Source organism: Gymnoscopelus microlampas (genome assembly GCF_963454915.1).
Source record: "Gymnoscopelus microlampas genome assembly, chromosome: 8".
Taxonomy (NCBI): domain Eukaryota; kingdom Metazoa; phylum Chordata; class Actinopteri; order Myctophiformes; family Myctophidae; genus Gymnoscopelus; species Gymnoscopelus microlampas.
The window spans coordinates 58,271,231-58,290,053 of NC_139945.1; the positions used below are offsets into that span (position 1 = coordinate 58,271,231).

General features: G+C 40.9%; 1 protein-coding gene across 1 annotated transcript; it reads left to right on the forward strand.

Annotated features, from left to right (window-relative positions):
- Nucleotides 1-6,728: 6,728 nt before the first annotated feature.
- On the forward strand, nucleotides 6,729-17,231 carry LOC311050671 (protein NLRC3-like; the record flags this gene model as incomplete). Its single annotated transcript, XM_084064757.1, has 5 exons — nucleotides 6,729-6,907; nucleotides 10,282-10,355; nucleotides 10,596-12,366; nucleotides 14,391-14,564; nucleotides 17,078-17,231. The coding sequence occupies 5 exons, from the start codon at nucleotides 6,729-6,731 to the stop codon at nucleotides 17,229-17,231; spliced, it is 2,352 nt and encodes a 783-aa protein (XP_083920883.1).
- Nucleotides 17,232-18,823: the final 1,592 nt, after the last annotated feature.

Here is an 18,823-nt window from a genome sequence, read left to right on the forward strand (position 1 = left end):
CCTAAGAACAGATCACAGCTAAGACAACATTGGAGTATACCAAAATCTTCTTAAAAACTTTTTAAGTGGGTCTAAGGCCACAATCACACGGAGACGTTTTAAAAAATGTCACAGTCGTTTTCAAAAGGTTTACCGTACACACGCAATTGTCTCAAGAAATGTGTGTGTCCACACAAAACCACTGAAAACACCACAAATCCACTGAAAACGTTGTAGTATATATGCCCGGCCTGTGGGTGGCACTGTAAAGCTGCCACAAAACACCAAAAAGAGAGAAGAAGAGTGCGATGTAAACACAAACAATGGCCCCGATTCATAAAGTGATTTACGACCATATTTTGTACGTACCGGCATTTAGGACAAATCGTACACCTGCAGTCGGATTCATAAAGATTTTTTGGTCTGTGTTTTGTGCGTCAGGTGCGCACGTTCTCAGGTCGGTGCTCCGACAGCGCAGTGCTCCGACATTAAACAGTAAACCCGAACCAAACCCGCACCCTAACCCTAACCGCACGCGGATGCCACATAGTCGGAGAAAAGGTCTGTCGGATTAACGCATGCCTCCCCTCAGGGGTCAGCCCCGAGGCTGGAGTACCAGGGCTGAAATGAGCGTATGTCTTTAGAATGCTTTATTCTTCATGTCAAAATCAATTACAACAGTGGCAAACCTCAAATAAAATATATATGTGCCCAACATTTGTCAACACATATATATAAAAAATAAAAAATAAATGTCAAACGATGTATTGCTTGTAGCCTATGCATAATATAGACATGATGTAGATTCCACCGCTTTTTATTTATTTTCTAGGCTATCGGTTCCATTTAGAGTTGAATTATTAGGTCCCCAGTGTGTTTGCCAGCGGGCCATCTCAGCCAAAGTGTCACGTAATAATGAAAATAGGCTATCATTCCTTAATGAAACTGCGGAAGGACTGACGCACCAGTGTCCGTGCCGCGGTATTAATTTGTAGGCTAATAGCCTACTGTAGGCTACTCTACTGTATATTGATCACATGAACGCCACACACAACAGCCTAATAAATGTTACCATCTGATGAGGAAATATAGTGATGAAAGCTGTGTCCAGAAGATCCATTCCCCATTCAGACGTAGGACAGTGATATATTAATCAAAAATTAACTAATTTAATCAATAAGTAATCAATAAGCTCTGGTCCATAATCGGATAGCAGCGTTCCACTTGTATGCCCTGGATGTATTTTCAACATCATCTTTTTACCTGGTAAACGTGAGCAATGTTATATCCTTTCCAGGTTATTAGTCTATTATTTTCTGGCGGGGTTAAACCTTGTAAACATTACACGTAACACATTACGTTCAGCTGATCCATCGTGCAATAGTGGGACTCGCTTCCAGACAGATCATGATGTTCAAGTTCTCAGTGTCAGTGTCAAGCCAATGCTGCCGACAGCTGTAAGTATGGACGAGAAGTTAAACTTCTAACTTCTAACTTCTCTCGACTTTGGTTAGATAGTAGATATACATGGAAAGTACACTTGAAAAATCTAGAGACAAAATGTAAGAAAGGAATAAACCTGATGCGAGCTGTTGCCGGATGTGAGTGGGGGGCAGATAAACAAGCTTTAATGGGCATATACAGGGCAATTATGGGTGTATAGTGTATGGGGTAGCAGCTAAGACATCACTACAAATAATAGATAGAGTACAGTATAAAGCGGTATTAAGTGGGTCTAAGGCCACAATCACACGGAGACGTTTTAAAAAATGTCACAGTCGTTTTCAAAAGGTTTACCGTACACACGCAATTGTCTCAAGAAATGTGTGTGTCCACACAAAACCACTGAAAACACCACAAATCCACTGAAAACGTTGTAGTATATATGCCCGGCCTGTGGGTGGCACTGTAAAGCTGCCACAAAACACCAAAAAGAGAGAAGAAGAGTGCGATGTAAACACAAACAATGGCCCCGATTCATAAAGTGATTTACGACCATATTTTGTACGTACCGGCATTTAGGACAAATCGTACACCTGCAGTCGGATTCATAAAGATTTTTTGGTCTGTGTTTTGTGCGTCAGGTGCGCACGTTCTCAGGTCGGTGCTCCGACAGCGCAGTGCTCCGACATTAAACAGTAAACCCGAACCAAACCCGCACCCTAACCCTAACCGCACGCGGATGCCACATAGTCGGAGAAAAGGTCTGTCGGATTAACGCATGCCTCCCCTCAGGGGTCAGCCCCGAGGCTGGAGTACCAGGGCTGAAATGAGCGTATGTCTTTAGAATGCTTTATTCTTCATGTCAAAATCAATTACAACAGTGGCAAACCTCAAATAAAATATATATGTGCCCAACATTTGTCAACACATATATATAAAAAATAAAAAATAAATGTCAAACGATGTATTGCTTGTAGCCTATGCATAATATAGACATGATGTAGATTCCACCACTTTTTATTTATTTTCTAGGCTATCGGTTCCATTTAGAGTTGAATTATTAGGTCCCCAGTGTGTTTGCCAGCGGGCCATCTCAGCCAAAGTGTCACGTAATAATGAAAATAGGCTATCATTCCTTAATGAAACTGCGGAAGGACTGACGCACCAGTGTCCGTGCCGCGGTATTAATTTGTAGGCTAATAGCCTACTGTAGGCTACTCTACTGTATATTGATCACATGAACGCCACACACAACAGCCTAATAAATGTTACCATCTGATGAGGAAATATAGTGATGAAAGCTGTGTCCAGAAGATCCATTCCCCATTCAGACGTAGGACAGTGATATATTAATCAAAAATTAACTAATTTAATCAATAAGTAATCAATAAGCTCTGGTCCATAATCGGATAGCAGCGTTCCACTTGTATGCCCTGGATGTATTTTCAACATCATCTTTTTACCTGGTAAACGTGAGCAATGTTATATCCTTTCCAGGTTATTAGTCTATTATTTTCTGGCGGGGTTAAACCTTGTAAACATTACACGTAACACATTACGTTCAGCTGATCCATCGTGCAATAGTGGGACTCGCTTCCAGACAGATCATGATGTTCAAGTTCTCAGTGTCAGTGTCAAGCCAATGCTGCCGACAGCTGTAAGTATGGACGAGAAGTTAAACTTCTGCAACTTCGGTGGTGTTGCCAGATTTTGTGAGAGAAATAAGCAACCAGGTCTATGAAAATAAGCCCAAAAGAAGCAACTGGCACTTAGGCCATTATAAGCACTTTAATTAAACCGTTGTGAGCTTGTAGATCTGCTGTATTTAAACAAAAATCTTGTAATAAAATGTGGAATATTTGGAAGATTTTTTAAACATTCTAACAACACAAATCTGCCTCCAGCTGGCACAAACATTTTCAGATGGGGCTTATAGGGATAAATTAGCCTACATATTAACTTGGGGGTCCATGACATAAAAATATTTGAGAACCACCGGTTTAAATTATTGAACAATTGTGAAGCAAGCCCAAATAATGAATTACACGTTAGAAACAAGCCCAAAAAAACGCACCCCACAGATACCAGTATTTACAAGCAACTTTACAGAAAAATAAGCCCAAATTCGCTTATAATAAGCGGACATGGCGACACTGTTCAGTAAAGTGACATATTTGATCAGAGAGAAACTGCTGAGTCACGGTTCACGCCTTTTAGAAAAAACGCAAGAGTATTACAGAGTATCAAAGGAAAAGAGCAATAGCTCGTAGGACAATCAAGTATACAAAAAAGAAGACATGGAAAGAGTTCTGTTCCAGCATAGGCAGAGGAGTAGAGTTGGGGGAGGTTTGGTCTATGTTTAAGAGGATGAGTGGGAAAAGAACAACAGTTAAAATCCCAGCATTAGTTGACGGAGAGAGACTGGTTTTGGCAGATAAAGAGAAAGCAGATGCGTTAGGCAGGGCCTTTGCTGTAGTACATAGTGGTGAGCATTTGGGTAATATACATGGAATTACAGGAAAAGGAACGGGTACTCAGAGAGAATGAAAATGTGAGGGAGAAGAGGCAGAAGGATATGTCAGCTCTAGATGTGGATTTTACAATGGTAGAATTACAAATAGCTTTGCAAGATACTGGATATACAGCTCCAGGGAAAGATCAGTTATATTATGCCATGTTTCGTCAGCTGCCAGTTGAGTCTTTAAAAAGGGTAATGATACTTTTTAATACAATTTGGAGTGAAGGATGTATGCCAGTTGGATGGAAAAGGGCAGTGATTTTGCCATTTAATAAGCCGGGGAAGGATCCAGTTAGTACTGGGAGTTATAGGCCTATTGCACTGACGTCACACCTTTGTAAATGGATGGAGAAGATTATAGTCCGAAGGCTATCTTATGTGCTGGAGAAGAGGGGGCTATTTAGCTCTTATCAGAGTGGGTTTAGGAAACGTAGATCCACAATGGATGCCTTAGTTGAAGTAACTAATGATGTAGAAAAGGCATTGAAAATGAAAGAGATAATGGCAATAGTTTATTTCGACAATGAGAAGGCTTATGATTCTACAGTATGTGGAGGGATGGGTTGCTAATCAAGCTAAGTAAAATGGGTATTGTGGGGAGGACGTATAATTTTATAATGGACCTTTTGACAGGTAGGAAGTTTTGTGTTAAGGTTGGAGCAGAGGAGTCAAAGGAAACAAGACCACAAGGACTTTCATGAACGACCTGTTAAAAGGAATTATCCTTATACTATAGTATAGAGAGAATGGTATTCCACAAGGGAGTGTAATTAGTCCTATATTGTTTAATGTCATGATAAATGATATCTTTGATAATGTAGACAATAACATAAGATCAGCGCTATATGCAGATGACGGGGCTATCTGGATGAGAGGGAAAAATGTGCCATATGTGTTTAAAAACATAAGGAATGCAATTGAGAAGGTGGAAAAGTGGTCATATGAGTGGGGTTTTAAAATGTCAGCTAGCAAGATTTGCAGTGTTCACAAACAAACGTAAAATTCAGGAGGAATTGACATTGTATGGTCAGCCTATGGAGAGGGTGAAAGAGTTTAAGTATTTGGGACTTTGGTTAGATAGTAGATATACATGGAAAGTACACTTGAAAAATCTAGAGACAAAATGTAAGAAAGGAATAAACCTGATGCGAGCTGTTGCCGGATGTGAGTGGGGGGCAGATAAACAAGCTTTAATGGGCATATACAGGGCAATTATGGGTGTATAGTGTATGGGGTAGCAGCTAAGACATCACTACAAATAATAGATAGAGTACAGTATAAAGCATTACGGTTATGTATTGGAGCTATTAGATCAACCCCAATAAATGCAGTGTTAATAGAAGCTGGAGAAATGCCACTGGAGTTAAGGAGAGAGAAGCTCACATTGGCATACTGGATTAGAATTAAAGGTGGTGGGGGGGAAGAGAATCAAGTAAAGAGGGCATTAAAGGATTGTTGGGAGTATGCCAGTTTTCAAGGAAGGGGGTTTAATTGGTTGGACTTGGCAAGAGAAAGTGAGGGAGTATGATATGGAGAATATGGAGTTTACTTTGACTACTCCAATTAGTGCTAGTCCACCATGGTTGTTTCCGGAAACGAGAATAGATATGAATATTGTGGAAAAGAAAAGAGAATGGCAAGAAGACAACGCACAAACAAGTGCGTATCTCAGGCAGAATTATTATAACTATATGCAGATGTTTACAGATGGGTCTAAAGATAAGCAGCACAGGGTGGGAATTGGAGTGTATGTCCCAGAATTTGATGTCCATTAAAAAAAGAGTGCCAGATTACCTATCAGTGTACAGAGAGTGTGGCTATTATCACTGGGTTACAATGGGTGGAGGAGGTTAGACCAGAGCGGGTGGTGGTGTGCACGGATTCTTTGGCTGTATTGAAAAGCGTAGAAAAGTCAGTGAGGGAGGATTTAGTAATTGAAACAAAACAGTATCTACTAGGGTTACACAGAGGTGGAATAGATGTGCAGTTTTGTTGGGTGCCAGCTCATAAGGGGTTGGCAGGGAATGAGGGGGCGGATAAGCTGGCAAAAAGGGCACTAGAGCAGGAGATAGATTTACAAATATTATTAGTTAAGGGTGAAGGGAAAGCAATAGCTAAGAAGAAAGGAATGGAAATTTGGCAGAGAAGGTGGGATGAGGATCAGAAAGGAAGGAAGTTGTATAAAATCCACGGTCAATATAAAGAATTACAATGAAAGAGGCAGAAGGGAAGAAATTATCACTAGACTTAGGGTGGGGCATACAGGGTTGAATAGTACATTATATGTAATGGGTAAGGCAGAAAGTAACAAATGTGGGAACTGTGGGGACATTGAAAATGTAGAACACATTCTATTGAAATGTGAAAGTTATGTAGAGGAAAGAACAAAATTACGTGACAAAGTTCTTGAAGCAGGACGGGAATGGGATAGTATGGGGATTCTGGGAACAGAGGGAGAGGGAGTAGGTATGGTTAGAAAGGCACTGTTTACGTTTTTTATGTTTGTTTATGTATGTATGGATATATGTATTGTGGGACACTGATCAAGGCCAAGACACGGTTAGGCAGGGTACAAGCCCAATAAAGGGTATTTATTCAACCTTTTGGCTCGGACAGCATTGTTTCTACGTTATTCTTTTCCAAAATCAAATCATAACAGGTAAGTCACATAACACAGGTTCTTCCCAGGATCTGGGTTTTCCATTCACATTCCATGCATTTTAGTACGTTCCATCAGGTTGCCTATAAAACAAAAGAGACATTCTTTTAGTTTCCAATTTCACTAACAATGTCAGCATTGGTACAGGGAAATAGTGGAGTTTCTCACTTACCGCCCGAGCACCTGTCCATTCACCAGGAGAGCCAGTGGAGTCTGAGACAGAGCGGCTGTGTTTTAGAGTTTGTGTGGCCACACCTAGCCGGTCAACGCAGGTGCGCTGAGTTGAGGTTGATTCATGATGAGGACAGGTAGGTACCGCCCCTCGATGACGTGGCCTAGGCTGTGGTGGCCTCTCTCTGTCTCTCTCCCACTGCTTCTCCCTGGTGAGGTGCCTACCTGTCGGGCGGTTTCCCAGAGAGACTCCACGTGTGCGCGTGTGTGTGTGTGTGTGTGTGTGTGTGTGTGTGTGTGTGTGTGTGTGTGTGTGTGTGTGTGTGTGTGTGTGTGTGTGTGTGTGTGTATATAATAATAATAATAATAATACATCAGACTTATATAGCGCTTTTCTAGTACCCAAAGTCGCTTTACAAAACAGATTAAAAACAATTTTATTAGGAGAAAAAAGAAAACAAAAGAAAAGAAAACATTAAAAGGCTAAAACAAAAGGCTAAGACTTGTCTTAGAGGACGAAAGTGAGGTTTGGTTAGGTCTGGGCAGGGAAGGCGAGTCTAAAGAGGTGGGTTTTGAGGGAGGCTTTGAAAACGGCAAGAGTGGGGGCAGTTTTGATGTGGGGTGGGAGTGGATTCCAAAGGGTGGGGGCCGCAACTGAAAATGCCCTGTCACCCCAGGTGCGTTTTTTTATTTTTTTGGGCAAGTCCAGGAGGTTTGCGTCACAAATCACTAGAAGCTTTTCACTAAATAAGTCGCTGGTGGGGTCTGGAAAGAAGTCGCTAAGTTGGCAACACTGGTCCAATGGGCTTCCATCATAGGCTTACATAAGTAATCGGCTTCTCAACAATCTGTTGCTTTGGTTTGAATGAGTGTTAAATTTAGACCCCGCCCATGATCCTGCCCCATTCCTGTTGATTGACAGACGGCGATGTCAAACCATGATTCGGTTAATGGAAGCCATTCTTTTGAAAAAGCCAATAGCCATGATTATGAAAAGTCAGCATGAAATAAAAAACACAATGATATATATAACACAGTTAAACAAAAAACACAATGATATAAATAAAAAGCACAATTAAATGAAAAACACAATGAAATAAATAAATTGATTTATTTATTTCATTGCATTTTTTATTTATTTCATTGCGTTTTTTATATATTTCCTTGTTGTATTTGTTATACCATTTTTGGACCAATGTACCTTATGAAATAGCTAAAAGTGGCAACATGTAATATATATATATAGGTTGACATCAAAAGTCACAATGAAATAAATATAAAACGCAATAAAAAAAAAAAAACATTACACAATAAATAAATACATTTATATTTATTTAATTGTATTTTTATTTATATCACTGTGTTTTTTATTCATTTCATTGTGGATTTTATTCATTTCATAGCGATATTTATTTTTTGATTTTTGGACCTACAGTATGGACTTGATTAAATAGCTAAAAGTGGCATCATGTAATATATATAGGTTGACATTAAAAGTTACAATGAAATAAATAAGAACCACAAAGAAATAAATAGAAAACCCAATGATATAAAAAAAATACACAATAAATAAATACATTTATTTATTTTATTGTATTTTTTATTTATTTAATTGTATTTTGTATTTTGTATTTATATCATTGTGTTTATTATTTATTTCATTGTGGTATTTATTATTTAATTTTTGAACCTATGGACTTCCATATGGGGAGATGTAATAAGTACCAGACAGATCTGGTCGCATTTGCTTCTCTTATAGCTAGACGGCGCACCGCATATTGCTCCATTTGGAGTTAGGAGTCCTAACCCCCCTCCCACGACATTTTGATTAAAAGACCTGTCATCATTTCTTCAATTAGAGAAAATTATATTTTCAGTTAGAGGTTCCTTGAATGGTTTTCACAGAACCTGGGACCCATTTCTTTCATACATCAATTATTTAACCGTGATTGATTTATTCATACCCCTTATCATTATTATTATTATTTTTCATACACATTTAACTGTGTGTCTATGCTTAACTATTTTCCAAGCCCTTGACTATTCATTAATCCTAGGAAATTGCCGATGCCATATAACTTAATAGACGAGTGATGACAGATGGAGAGAAACCGATCGTATGCCATTCTTGTTGCTGCAACGTCAAAGAGCTGAACCCAAGAAGTTTCACTTTCTTGTATAATGGGACATAACAGTAAATGATCTTGAACAAACTGACCTTTCAATTCACATGATAATTGTATAAAAGTTTTGTTATGATTCCAGAAGTGTTTACCACAGACCACAGTCTCCAACACCCAGCTGTGTATCTATGAAGAGTGACTGGTCAAAAGGAGCAATAATTAACTTCAGCAATGAACCTGGACCTCCACACACAAAGTATGTGAATCCTCCTATACAATATACACAACACTATACACAACACTATAACACTATACAATATATGCAACACTATAGCACAACAAAGTGATCTGCTGCTAAGTTACATGTGCATATCACAAAAACCAAGACATGACACAAGCTATAGATTGTGTCATGTCAGAATGCCCTATTGATTAAGATTGCGTATAGAGTCAGTGCTCCTGTCCAGGTATGATAGCTACAGTAGGACATTCAGCTCCAAACATAGTTAGTTTGTCCAGGTATGATAGCTAGGGCATTCAGCTCCAAACTTAGTTAGTTTGTCCAAATATGATAGCTGGGACATTCAGCTTCAAACATAGTTAGACCAGTTAGCATGTCAGAAAGCAGGCTTAGGGGATGACCAAACCTAGTCGCTACCAGGAGGTGTAGTCGTGTCATAGCGCAGTACAACGCCGTTCCACCAGTGTGATCACTAGCATGCGCCCGCACATGCACGTGCGTGCCCGCTAGACTGCGTTTCCATACTACTGTCACACTGCTACATTGATTGGATGGCTCAGTATGATACCTACTACTGCTGCTGGAGCCTAGCATGCAGATTAGTTGTTGGCTGGCAACTTAAGGAAAACAATAGACAGCAGTTAACAGCACTTCACACCCCATCAGATGACCAGAACCTGCATCTCTCCAAACAGTAAGAATGCATTGGTTGTTTGGTTCCAGCCAGGGAAATGGTTCATTTATCCTCTTTGTTGCATGTCTTCATGGGGTAATTACAGCTGAACATAGACAGGTTGAGTGAAAGATCAGACTAAGACTAGAATTGAATGTTAAAGCAGCGGTAGCGCTGACCAAAACGATTTCGGTGGACACAGGCCCTGTTCACCAAGATGTTCCTGAAGGTCTACATCTGTAGTGACCAGTGACCACTAGGTTTACGTGTAGCATGTATCTGTCTCTACCAGTCTACCTGTCTACCTGTCTACCTGTCTGTCTGTCTGTCTGTCTGTCTGTCTGTCTGTCTGTCTGTCTGTCTAGATAACATGCTATCTAAACTATATTTTAACCTTTGCATACATCTGTATGGTCGTCCAAACTAAAACCTATACAGTCTTAAGTTAATACATAGTATTCATGTCCTCCACAGAGAGAGGAAAAGGAGTAGTTTTGTTCTCACCACATCTGGATTGAAGACACCCAGTCAAACCACAAGTGGACAAAGTAAGACTGGACACAATTTACACTAATTAACATTTCATATTAATTACTAAAATGCTAAATACTGATGTTAAACATCTAAATTTGGACAAAAACAAATGATCCAATGCTATTTATTTTGCCTGCTTGTCATAACACATTTTGGATTATTTGTAGGGTATTTAATAAATAGTATTGATGTGTTGGATGTAAAGTTATAATTAACCTGACAATTTAAAATGTTTCATTTTGTTCTCGTAGTAGACATCAGTCTGCAGGAGGATTTAAAGGATTATAAGATCAGTTTGAAAAGTCTTGATCGTGTGACAGACGTCACTGAAGTGCCCTCCCTCACCAGCATCTACACAGAGCTCTACATCACAGTGGGACAGAGTGAAGGGGTTAATAACCAACATGAGGTGTGGCAGCTAGAGATAGCTTACAACAAGCAGACCCACCATGGCACACAAATCAACAACTGTGACATCTTTAAACCCCTCCTCCTTGGCAGTGGGGCACCCATCAGAAAGGTTCTGACCAAGGGCATTGCTGGCATTGGAAAAACCTTCTCTGTGCGTAAATTCACCCTGGACTGGGCAAAGGGTTTGGAAAATCAAGATACAATTCTCCTGGTTCCCTTTTCATTCCGGGAGCTGAACTTGGTCAGAGATGAGCAGCACAGTCTCCTCACACTGATCCATGTTTTCCACCCAACATTAAAGATGGTCACAGCAGAGCAGCTTGCTGCCTGGAAAGTTGGCTTCATCTTTGATGGTCTGGATGAAAGCAGGTTTTCAATGAACTTCAACAACAATGACATTGTTTCTAATGTCACAGTGACATCATCAGTGGACGTGCTGTTGACAAACCTCATCAAGGGGACTCTGCTCCCCTCAGCTCTCCTCTGGATAACTACCAGACCTGCAGCAGCCGATCAGATCCCTCCTGCATGTTTTGACAGGGTGACAGAAGTACGAGGGTTCACAGAACTCCAGAAGGAGGAGTTCTTCAGGAAGAGATTCAGTGATGAGAAGCTGGCCAGCAGAATCGTCTCACACATGAAGACATCAAAGAACCTCCACATCATGTGTCACATCCCAGTCTTCTGCTGTATCACTGCTACTGTTCTGGAGGACATGTTGAAGACAGACGAGACAGGGCAGCTGCCCAAGACCCTGGTCAATCTGTACTGCCTCTTTCTGTTGGTCCAGACAAAGAGGAAGAAGAAGAAGTATGATGAGATTCATGAGCCGAATCAACAGCAGCTCATTGAGACTGACAGGGAGGTTCTTTTGAAGCTGGGCAGGCTGGCGTTTGAACATCTTCAGAAAGGTAGCATCATGTTCTACCAAGAAGACCTGGAAAAGTGTTGTCTTGATGTGAAAGAAGCCTCACTGTACTCAGGAGTGTGCACAGAGATCTTCAAAAGAGAGAGTGTGAGCTTCCAGACAACGGTCTACAGCTTTGTTCATCTGAGCATCCAGGAGTTTCTGGCTGCTGTCTACCTGTTCCACTGTTTCACAGAGAGGAACACAGAGGTACTGAAGGCATTCCTGGGAGGCAGTGTCAGTTTCTTGGATGACTTCCTGCAGAGAGCCATTGAAAAAGCCCTACAAAGTCAAAATGGCCACCTGGATCTCTTTGTCCGCTTTCTTCATGGCCTTTCACTGGAGTCCAACCAGAGTCTGTTAGGAGGCCTGCTGGGCCAGACAGACAACAGTCGAGAGAGCATCCAGAGAGCCATCAACAACCTGAAGGAGATGACCACTAAAGATTACTCTCCTGAGAGAATTATCAACATCTTCCACTGCTTGATGGAGATGAACGACCACTCAGTACACAAGGAGATCCAAAAGTTCCTGAAGTCAGAGGACAGATCAAAGACACAACTGTCTGAGTCCCAGTGTTCAGCTCTGGCCTCCATGCTGCAGATGTCAGAGGAGGCTCTGGAAGAGTTGGACCTGGACACATACAACACATCAAGGGAGGGGCGATGGAGACTGATACCAGCTGTGAGGAACAGCAGAAAGGCTCGGTTAGTAGTCATATAGAAAACGTACACCTAACGCTATAACTAGAAATGATGGTCAATGTAAAAGCTCCAATAATAACCCGTTCTCAAATACTGTCTGGGTTGCACATAGTGACAGGTGGTATTGTGTGTATACAAATAAAGACCAGTCCTCAATAAAGCCAGGTAAAAACAAGACTAAGAATCTAACAGTCTCGCTCCTTACAACATGTATTTTTCTTTTTTAAAGTTTATGTATTTAAAGAGTTCAGAGTTACACAAGGTTGTACAAGGTTTCTGTCAGTGACATTCTTAGTTTTTTTGTTTGAGACAGGACAAACACATCCCATCCCATTTGGCTGGGCGGAATGACCAAAAGCAATCATTTTGACCACTAGTAGACCATCAGACCCTTAGAGTCGGTCCATCTGTATACAACACACAGAAGCAAGCGGCGGAAAAAACATTTATAAGCATGCAAATACATTTTTTTGAGAACCACCGTCTAAATCCTAAGAGTTTTCTGAAAAACGTATGTTGCTATATAAATAGCTAAAATCTAAAATGACACAGATGCTTTTCCAATTTTAATGGGTTAATTAGAAAACCTTACTTCTCAATCATTCAACCAACTCACATATGCATGCTTGATCAATTGCCAAGCCCAATCTGGGACCTCGGTAGCACAATCGATGAAGGGGCGGTCCCTTTTTTTTCAAGCTACTTGGCAGGTGATTGGATGATCCCGCTGATTGGTTCGAACACGCAGCGGTGCGGGCAGCTCTACTCTATGCGCGAGTCCAGATGGAGTCTGTATTGTGAAGTCAATACCGCCCCCATCTGGTGGAGTCGGGTTACAACCTCCAACCCTCAACACAAAAAATTGCCGGAGTAATTTAAGTTCGATCCAAAAAAGGAAGGGATATTAAGGAGAAAAATATATAAAGAATAAATAAAATAAAGAATAAGACGCAAAATGCATAGCTACATGTTTTAGATAATATATAACCGTACCCCTCCTTGGGAAATAATTTAAGTGAGATGTAAAGTGGTTACGGCTGAGCGGTCAGAATGTAACCTATTATGTAAAGGGTTGCCACCTGGCATAGAATTTCTCAACTGAGCCTTTAATTGTAAATTTGACTTTTTCAAGTTTAACACCAGAGGGCTTGATTGATTGATTGAATGATTGAAAATGTTATTAGGCAAATATTAGGCAAAAAACAACACAATTACATTTATAATACTTTTGTCTAAAAAGTCATACCAAAAAAGTCCTTGCGGAACATGATAGAGGCATAAAAATGACTTCAAAAGTGTTTGACATTTATTTTGCACACAGTGAGATGTCTCTAACATTTGCAACCAAATAGACCTGATTCGATAATCTATGCAGTAGTTCTCAACCTTTTCAGGCTGTGACCCCCCAAAATAATCCTATTTGAACTGGGGACCCCCATGTTTGACTCGGTTCCACAGATTAATTTTGTGAAAATAGCAAATCTACAAGCCCTCTCTTCTTCTTCTTCCTCCCATCTGTCTGTCTGTCTGTCTGTCTGTCTCTCTGTCTATCTCTCTCTCACACTCACACAGTGAGATGTCTCTAACATTTGCAACCAAATAGACCTGATTCGATAATCTATGCAGTGGTTCTCTCGGCTTTAGTGTTTTGTTATAACGTGTTTTGTGTGATCACGTGACCGAAACACGTAATTTTTCAACTTCTCCGTCATCTAGATGAATGATATTAACGTACAAGCTGCACAACGGTGTAATATACAATAAATCAAATAAAAGACCCATCCCACGGTTAGAACCGTGGGTGGCAGATAAAGGGGTAGATTTTGATTCACGAGTATAACCGTGGATGGCAGGTAATGTGTTAAGAAATGAGAGAGGAAAATGCAATAACATCTGCCTGGCTGGATTGTAAATTTAATGTATGTGCAACATTTCTAACTGTAGAAGATCTCTTACTTAACTTCATTGACAGTGAATGTGGTCTAATCCGTTTCGATCATTTCGGATTTTACATTTAATCTTTACAGCCTTGTTGGCTGTGACCTCAGGGAGACACACTGTGAATTGGTGGCTTCAGCTCTCAGCTCTAATCCTTCGCATCTAAGAGAATTGGACCTCAGTGGGAATGAGCTCGAAGATTCTTTCACGGAGTTGCTCTCTGACGGACTGAAGAGTCCACATTGTAGACTGCAGATTCTAAGGTCAGATTAATTTACCAGCATTATTTTTGGTAGCACTTTATAATAATGACCCGTTGAATAACTAAGGCCAATGTCCCATCCATATTGCCCGTCTGGGAGGTTTAGCATGCTGGGAACTGGAGTTATGGCTGTTTAAAGCCCAGCCAATAAGAACACAGAGAGGGCGGCGCTTAAGCAATTACAGCCTGTCCCTATCGGCCGTTTAAGAGCACCTAGGGGGCACAGTGGCGCAGTCGGTAGCGCTGTCGCCTCACAACACACACACACACACACACACACACACACACACACACACACACACACACACACACACACACACACACACACACGCACATGCGCGCTTTGCACGCACATGTGCTGAGCCAGCCTGTGTGTGTGTGTGTGTGCATGTCTTTAAGTGGCACATGTGTTGCACTGTCTCCTGTTTCTGTTTAATTAGTGTAATCTTAGTGTTGCAATCAGCTGCCGCTGTTGTTGCCGTGCTCATGCATACGGACAAACACACTCAGTCACTTGATGGAGTGATGGAATGGGGAAAAAAATAATGCGCTATAGCTGCGTGGAGTAGGTGGCCGCCTTTTTAGGAGACCGGAAGCAGGTTAGAGTCTATTATTTCCAATGGAAGAGTGAGCGTGTACCCAGCTTCTATAACGATTCTTTAGCCCCATGGTCACTGAACTAGGCATTGAAGCACAATATTGGATACCACCACTTAACATAGGACGTTGGTGAGATTTGCCATCAGACACCGGCACCCACTTAGGAGACCATTTGTATGATGTGTGTACAATTTCACCTCTAGTGGCTACATCTTTATATATTAACCATCTTTGGTGAAGTTTCAAGGCAATCCAACAAACCGGAAGTAGAAATTTAAAAAGCGGAAGTTGATATTGGAAGTTGGTGGGACCACCCACCGGGTTTGGGGCCTGGAGCATACTGGGTACTGGAGTTATGGCTGTTTAAACCCCAGACAATAGGAGTGCAGTGGGGTTGGGAATTCAGCAATTACAGTCCATCCTGTGAGACCACCTACCAAGTTTGAAGACTTTAGTATTCTCTGAACTGGAGTTATAGCTGTTTAAATCCCAGCGAATAGGAACATAGAGGGGGCGGGGCATCAGCAAATTACCTCCCGTTTGGCTTTTTAATTGGCTGTCTAAGAGCACCCGCCAGGTTTGGGGTCTTTGGCATGCTGGGAACTGGAGTTATGGCTGTTTAAAGCTCAGCCAATTAAGCAATTACAGCATGCCCTGTAAGACAGCACACACTATTTCGAGCCTGTAGCATGCTGGGAACTGGCTGTATAAAGTTCAGCCAATAGGAACACAGAGAAGGCTTGGCTTAAGCAATTACAGCCTGTCCCGTAAGACCACTCACCATGAGTTTCAAGCATGTAGCATTAGTGACCAAGCTCATATCAACGATGAGCTTGGTCATCGATAATATGAACATAACCAGGGGTGCACATAACTGGTGCGCAGGTGCGCATGTGTACCCAAAATAAATAATGCGCACCACATCAGACGACGTTGGTGTGCTTTTGTCTCGCATCGCCTCGCATTAGCTGGCTGCGTGCTGAACCCACCGTAATGGTGCAAAATATGCCGTGAACGTCCAAATCTGGCGGATAAAAGCAACGCAGCACAGGGCACCAACCTTGGCAGCCCCCCCCCCCCCCCCCCCGTTGACATAACTGTCCGGTGGGCGCCGTGCTGAATCCCCCCCCTTGACCCTCCAGGTGCTCTTCTGAGTACTAGACCTAAAAAGTTATGTGCACCCCTGAACATAACTTATGGAAAGACAGATAGGAGAAGATATTTGGCAGTGAACTTTGTATCATCTTTTTTGATCAACTCTGATCTTATATGTAACATGCAATTACAGACTTGTTGGGTGTAACATCACTCGGACAGGATTTGAAGATCTGGCTTCAGCTCTCAGCTCTAATCCCCACATAAAAGAGCTGGACCTGAGTTACAATAACCTTCAAGAACCATCGGTACTGGATTCGCTCTCTGCTTTACTGAAGAGTCCACTTTGTAGACTGGCGACGCTAAGGTCAGATGAATGCACATACATTTGTTTGAACAGTTGTAGCATTGTTTATTATGATATTATGATTTCATATAGATTTTAACAACTGCATTATGAATACCTAAGAAAATAATATCAATATATATGTAAAACATGCGTCAAATTAAGGCTCTTGGTTCCTCCTGAAGCTGATCATCCATTAACACATGTCTTCATCTCTTATGTTGGTCAACACTTAACACTAAATGAATGAGAAACATTAGGATAGCCTTGTTCATTTGTAACGTGCGCGCGCGTGCGCGCGTGTGTGTGTGTGTGTCTGTATTCTCTTTTGCTCCGGCAGAAGTTGCATCTGTTGTCATCTGTTGTTAACCTGTTTCTGTCTGTTTCCTTATTGTTATAAGCAGGTTCTCTATCCGGGAATAATGTATTTTATGACAGAATATCAAACATGTCATGTTTGATTCTTATTTTAGACTGACTAACTGCTGGTTGTCGGAGAGATGCTGTGAAGTTCTGGCCTCAGCTCTCAGCTCTGATGCCTCCCATCTAAGACACCTGCACCTGAATTTCAACATCCTGCAGGAGTCAGGATTGAAATTGCTCTCAAGACTGCCGACTCTCAAGTGAGTGGACTTGTGTGTTGGTGTAGTTATTTCCTTACAATGTTTCAATGACACTCATAACTTTCTTTCTTTCTTTCTTTCTTTTCATTTCATATAAAAGTAGAGGATCAGGGCTATAAAAATTAACGTGCATAGATTTACCCAAAGTGCACCTTATAGAATGATGTATTCTGAAAATATTAATTCGAGACATAGACCTTCAAAGACTATTTCTTTCTGCTGAAAATACATGTTCTGAATTCATATATTGAGTTAATGCTTTACCAAATAAATGAATTCTTTCCTCCACCTATATTTAATTAAACTGTGCAGTTGTGAGAGAAAAAAAGGTGAGCTCTGATTTGGGGGGCAATTTTAACTTTTAACTTGAATGATTTAATGATCCTTCATCAGTCTGTAACTTTAAAACATGAACAGCTGTTTTAAACACATTTGTTTTACAACAATAATAGTAAATCAAATGTAATTGTCGTTAATGTCTCACTAGCCACCTATCCCAGAATTCATTACATTTGGATACCTGGAACACAAGGTAATAAAAGTCAGGAGGCAGATCAATATAATAATTCAATAAAAAGGTTTATTTGTGTAGCACTTTTCACTTTTACAAAGATCTTCACAAACAAAACAATTCAATGAAAGTAATACAAACATAAGTATAAGAGAAAGGAAAACATTGATGTGGCTCCTTTTGAATATCAAAGGCGATCTCACCCAGGTGCTGGAGAGATTTGTACAAGTATATAAAGGGGGGAAAATACAGTAAATGTAACTCAAATATATGTCTGTAATCCATCTACTTTCAATGTGCTGGAACACACTACGGGCCCTATCTTCCGCAAAAGACGCTATTTAGGTAGAAGGATTTGCGCGTTGGACGTGACCACGGCCGCGTTGTTTCATATCATTCAAAATGGTGGGAGATCTAGAGGTCAGAGGTCAAAAGTCAGAGGGTGAAAGTTGTTCAGCATGAGGAGACGCATATGTGTATCGAGGGGGCTGTAGGTCAAACAGGGCATGAGTTGTACCTGTTTAAAGTTGGCATTTTCAATTGAGTGCTATAGCGCCACCTTTTGACGAAAGATTGTGAGAATTATTTCTTGATAGCTTTTCATGACCATCTACCATATGGCCGAGTTTCGTAAAAAGCGACAGCACGGTTCAGCTAGAACTGCGAAAAGTGGCAGAGAAAAATAATGCCAACATCAAAACGGAGCCCAGCTCAGTGCCTGAGCTCTGGCCCTGTAAAAAAGAAGAATAATGCCAATAACAAAACGGAGCCTTGCTCTGCAGAGCCTGGCCCCGTAATAATAATAATAGTGTCATGGTAAATGGTAAATGGTAAATGGTCATGTAGAGGGGACATTGTGTTGCCAGTTAGAGATTGATTTATTGTTGTTCTACTTCCTACAGTGTGATACATGGTGTAGATCACTGGATTGAACCTCAACTCCTTTCAAGATGTGAGTGTCTGGACATGATTTTAATTATTAAAACATTATTTTAATGATTTTGTATTTTGTCTGTTAAACACTTAAACCCACGTCATTGACTGGAGTTCCTAAGGACTCTATAGGACACCTCTATTTTCCCTCT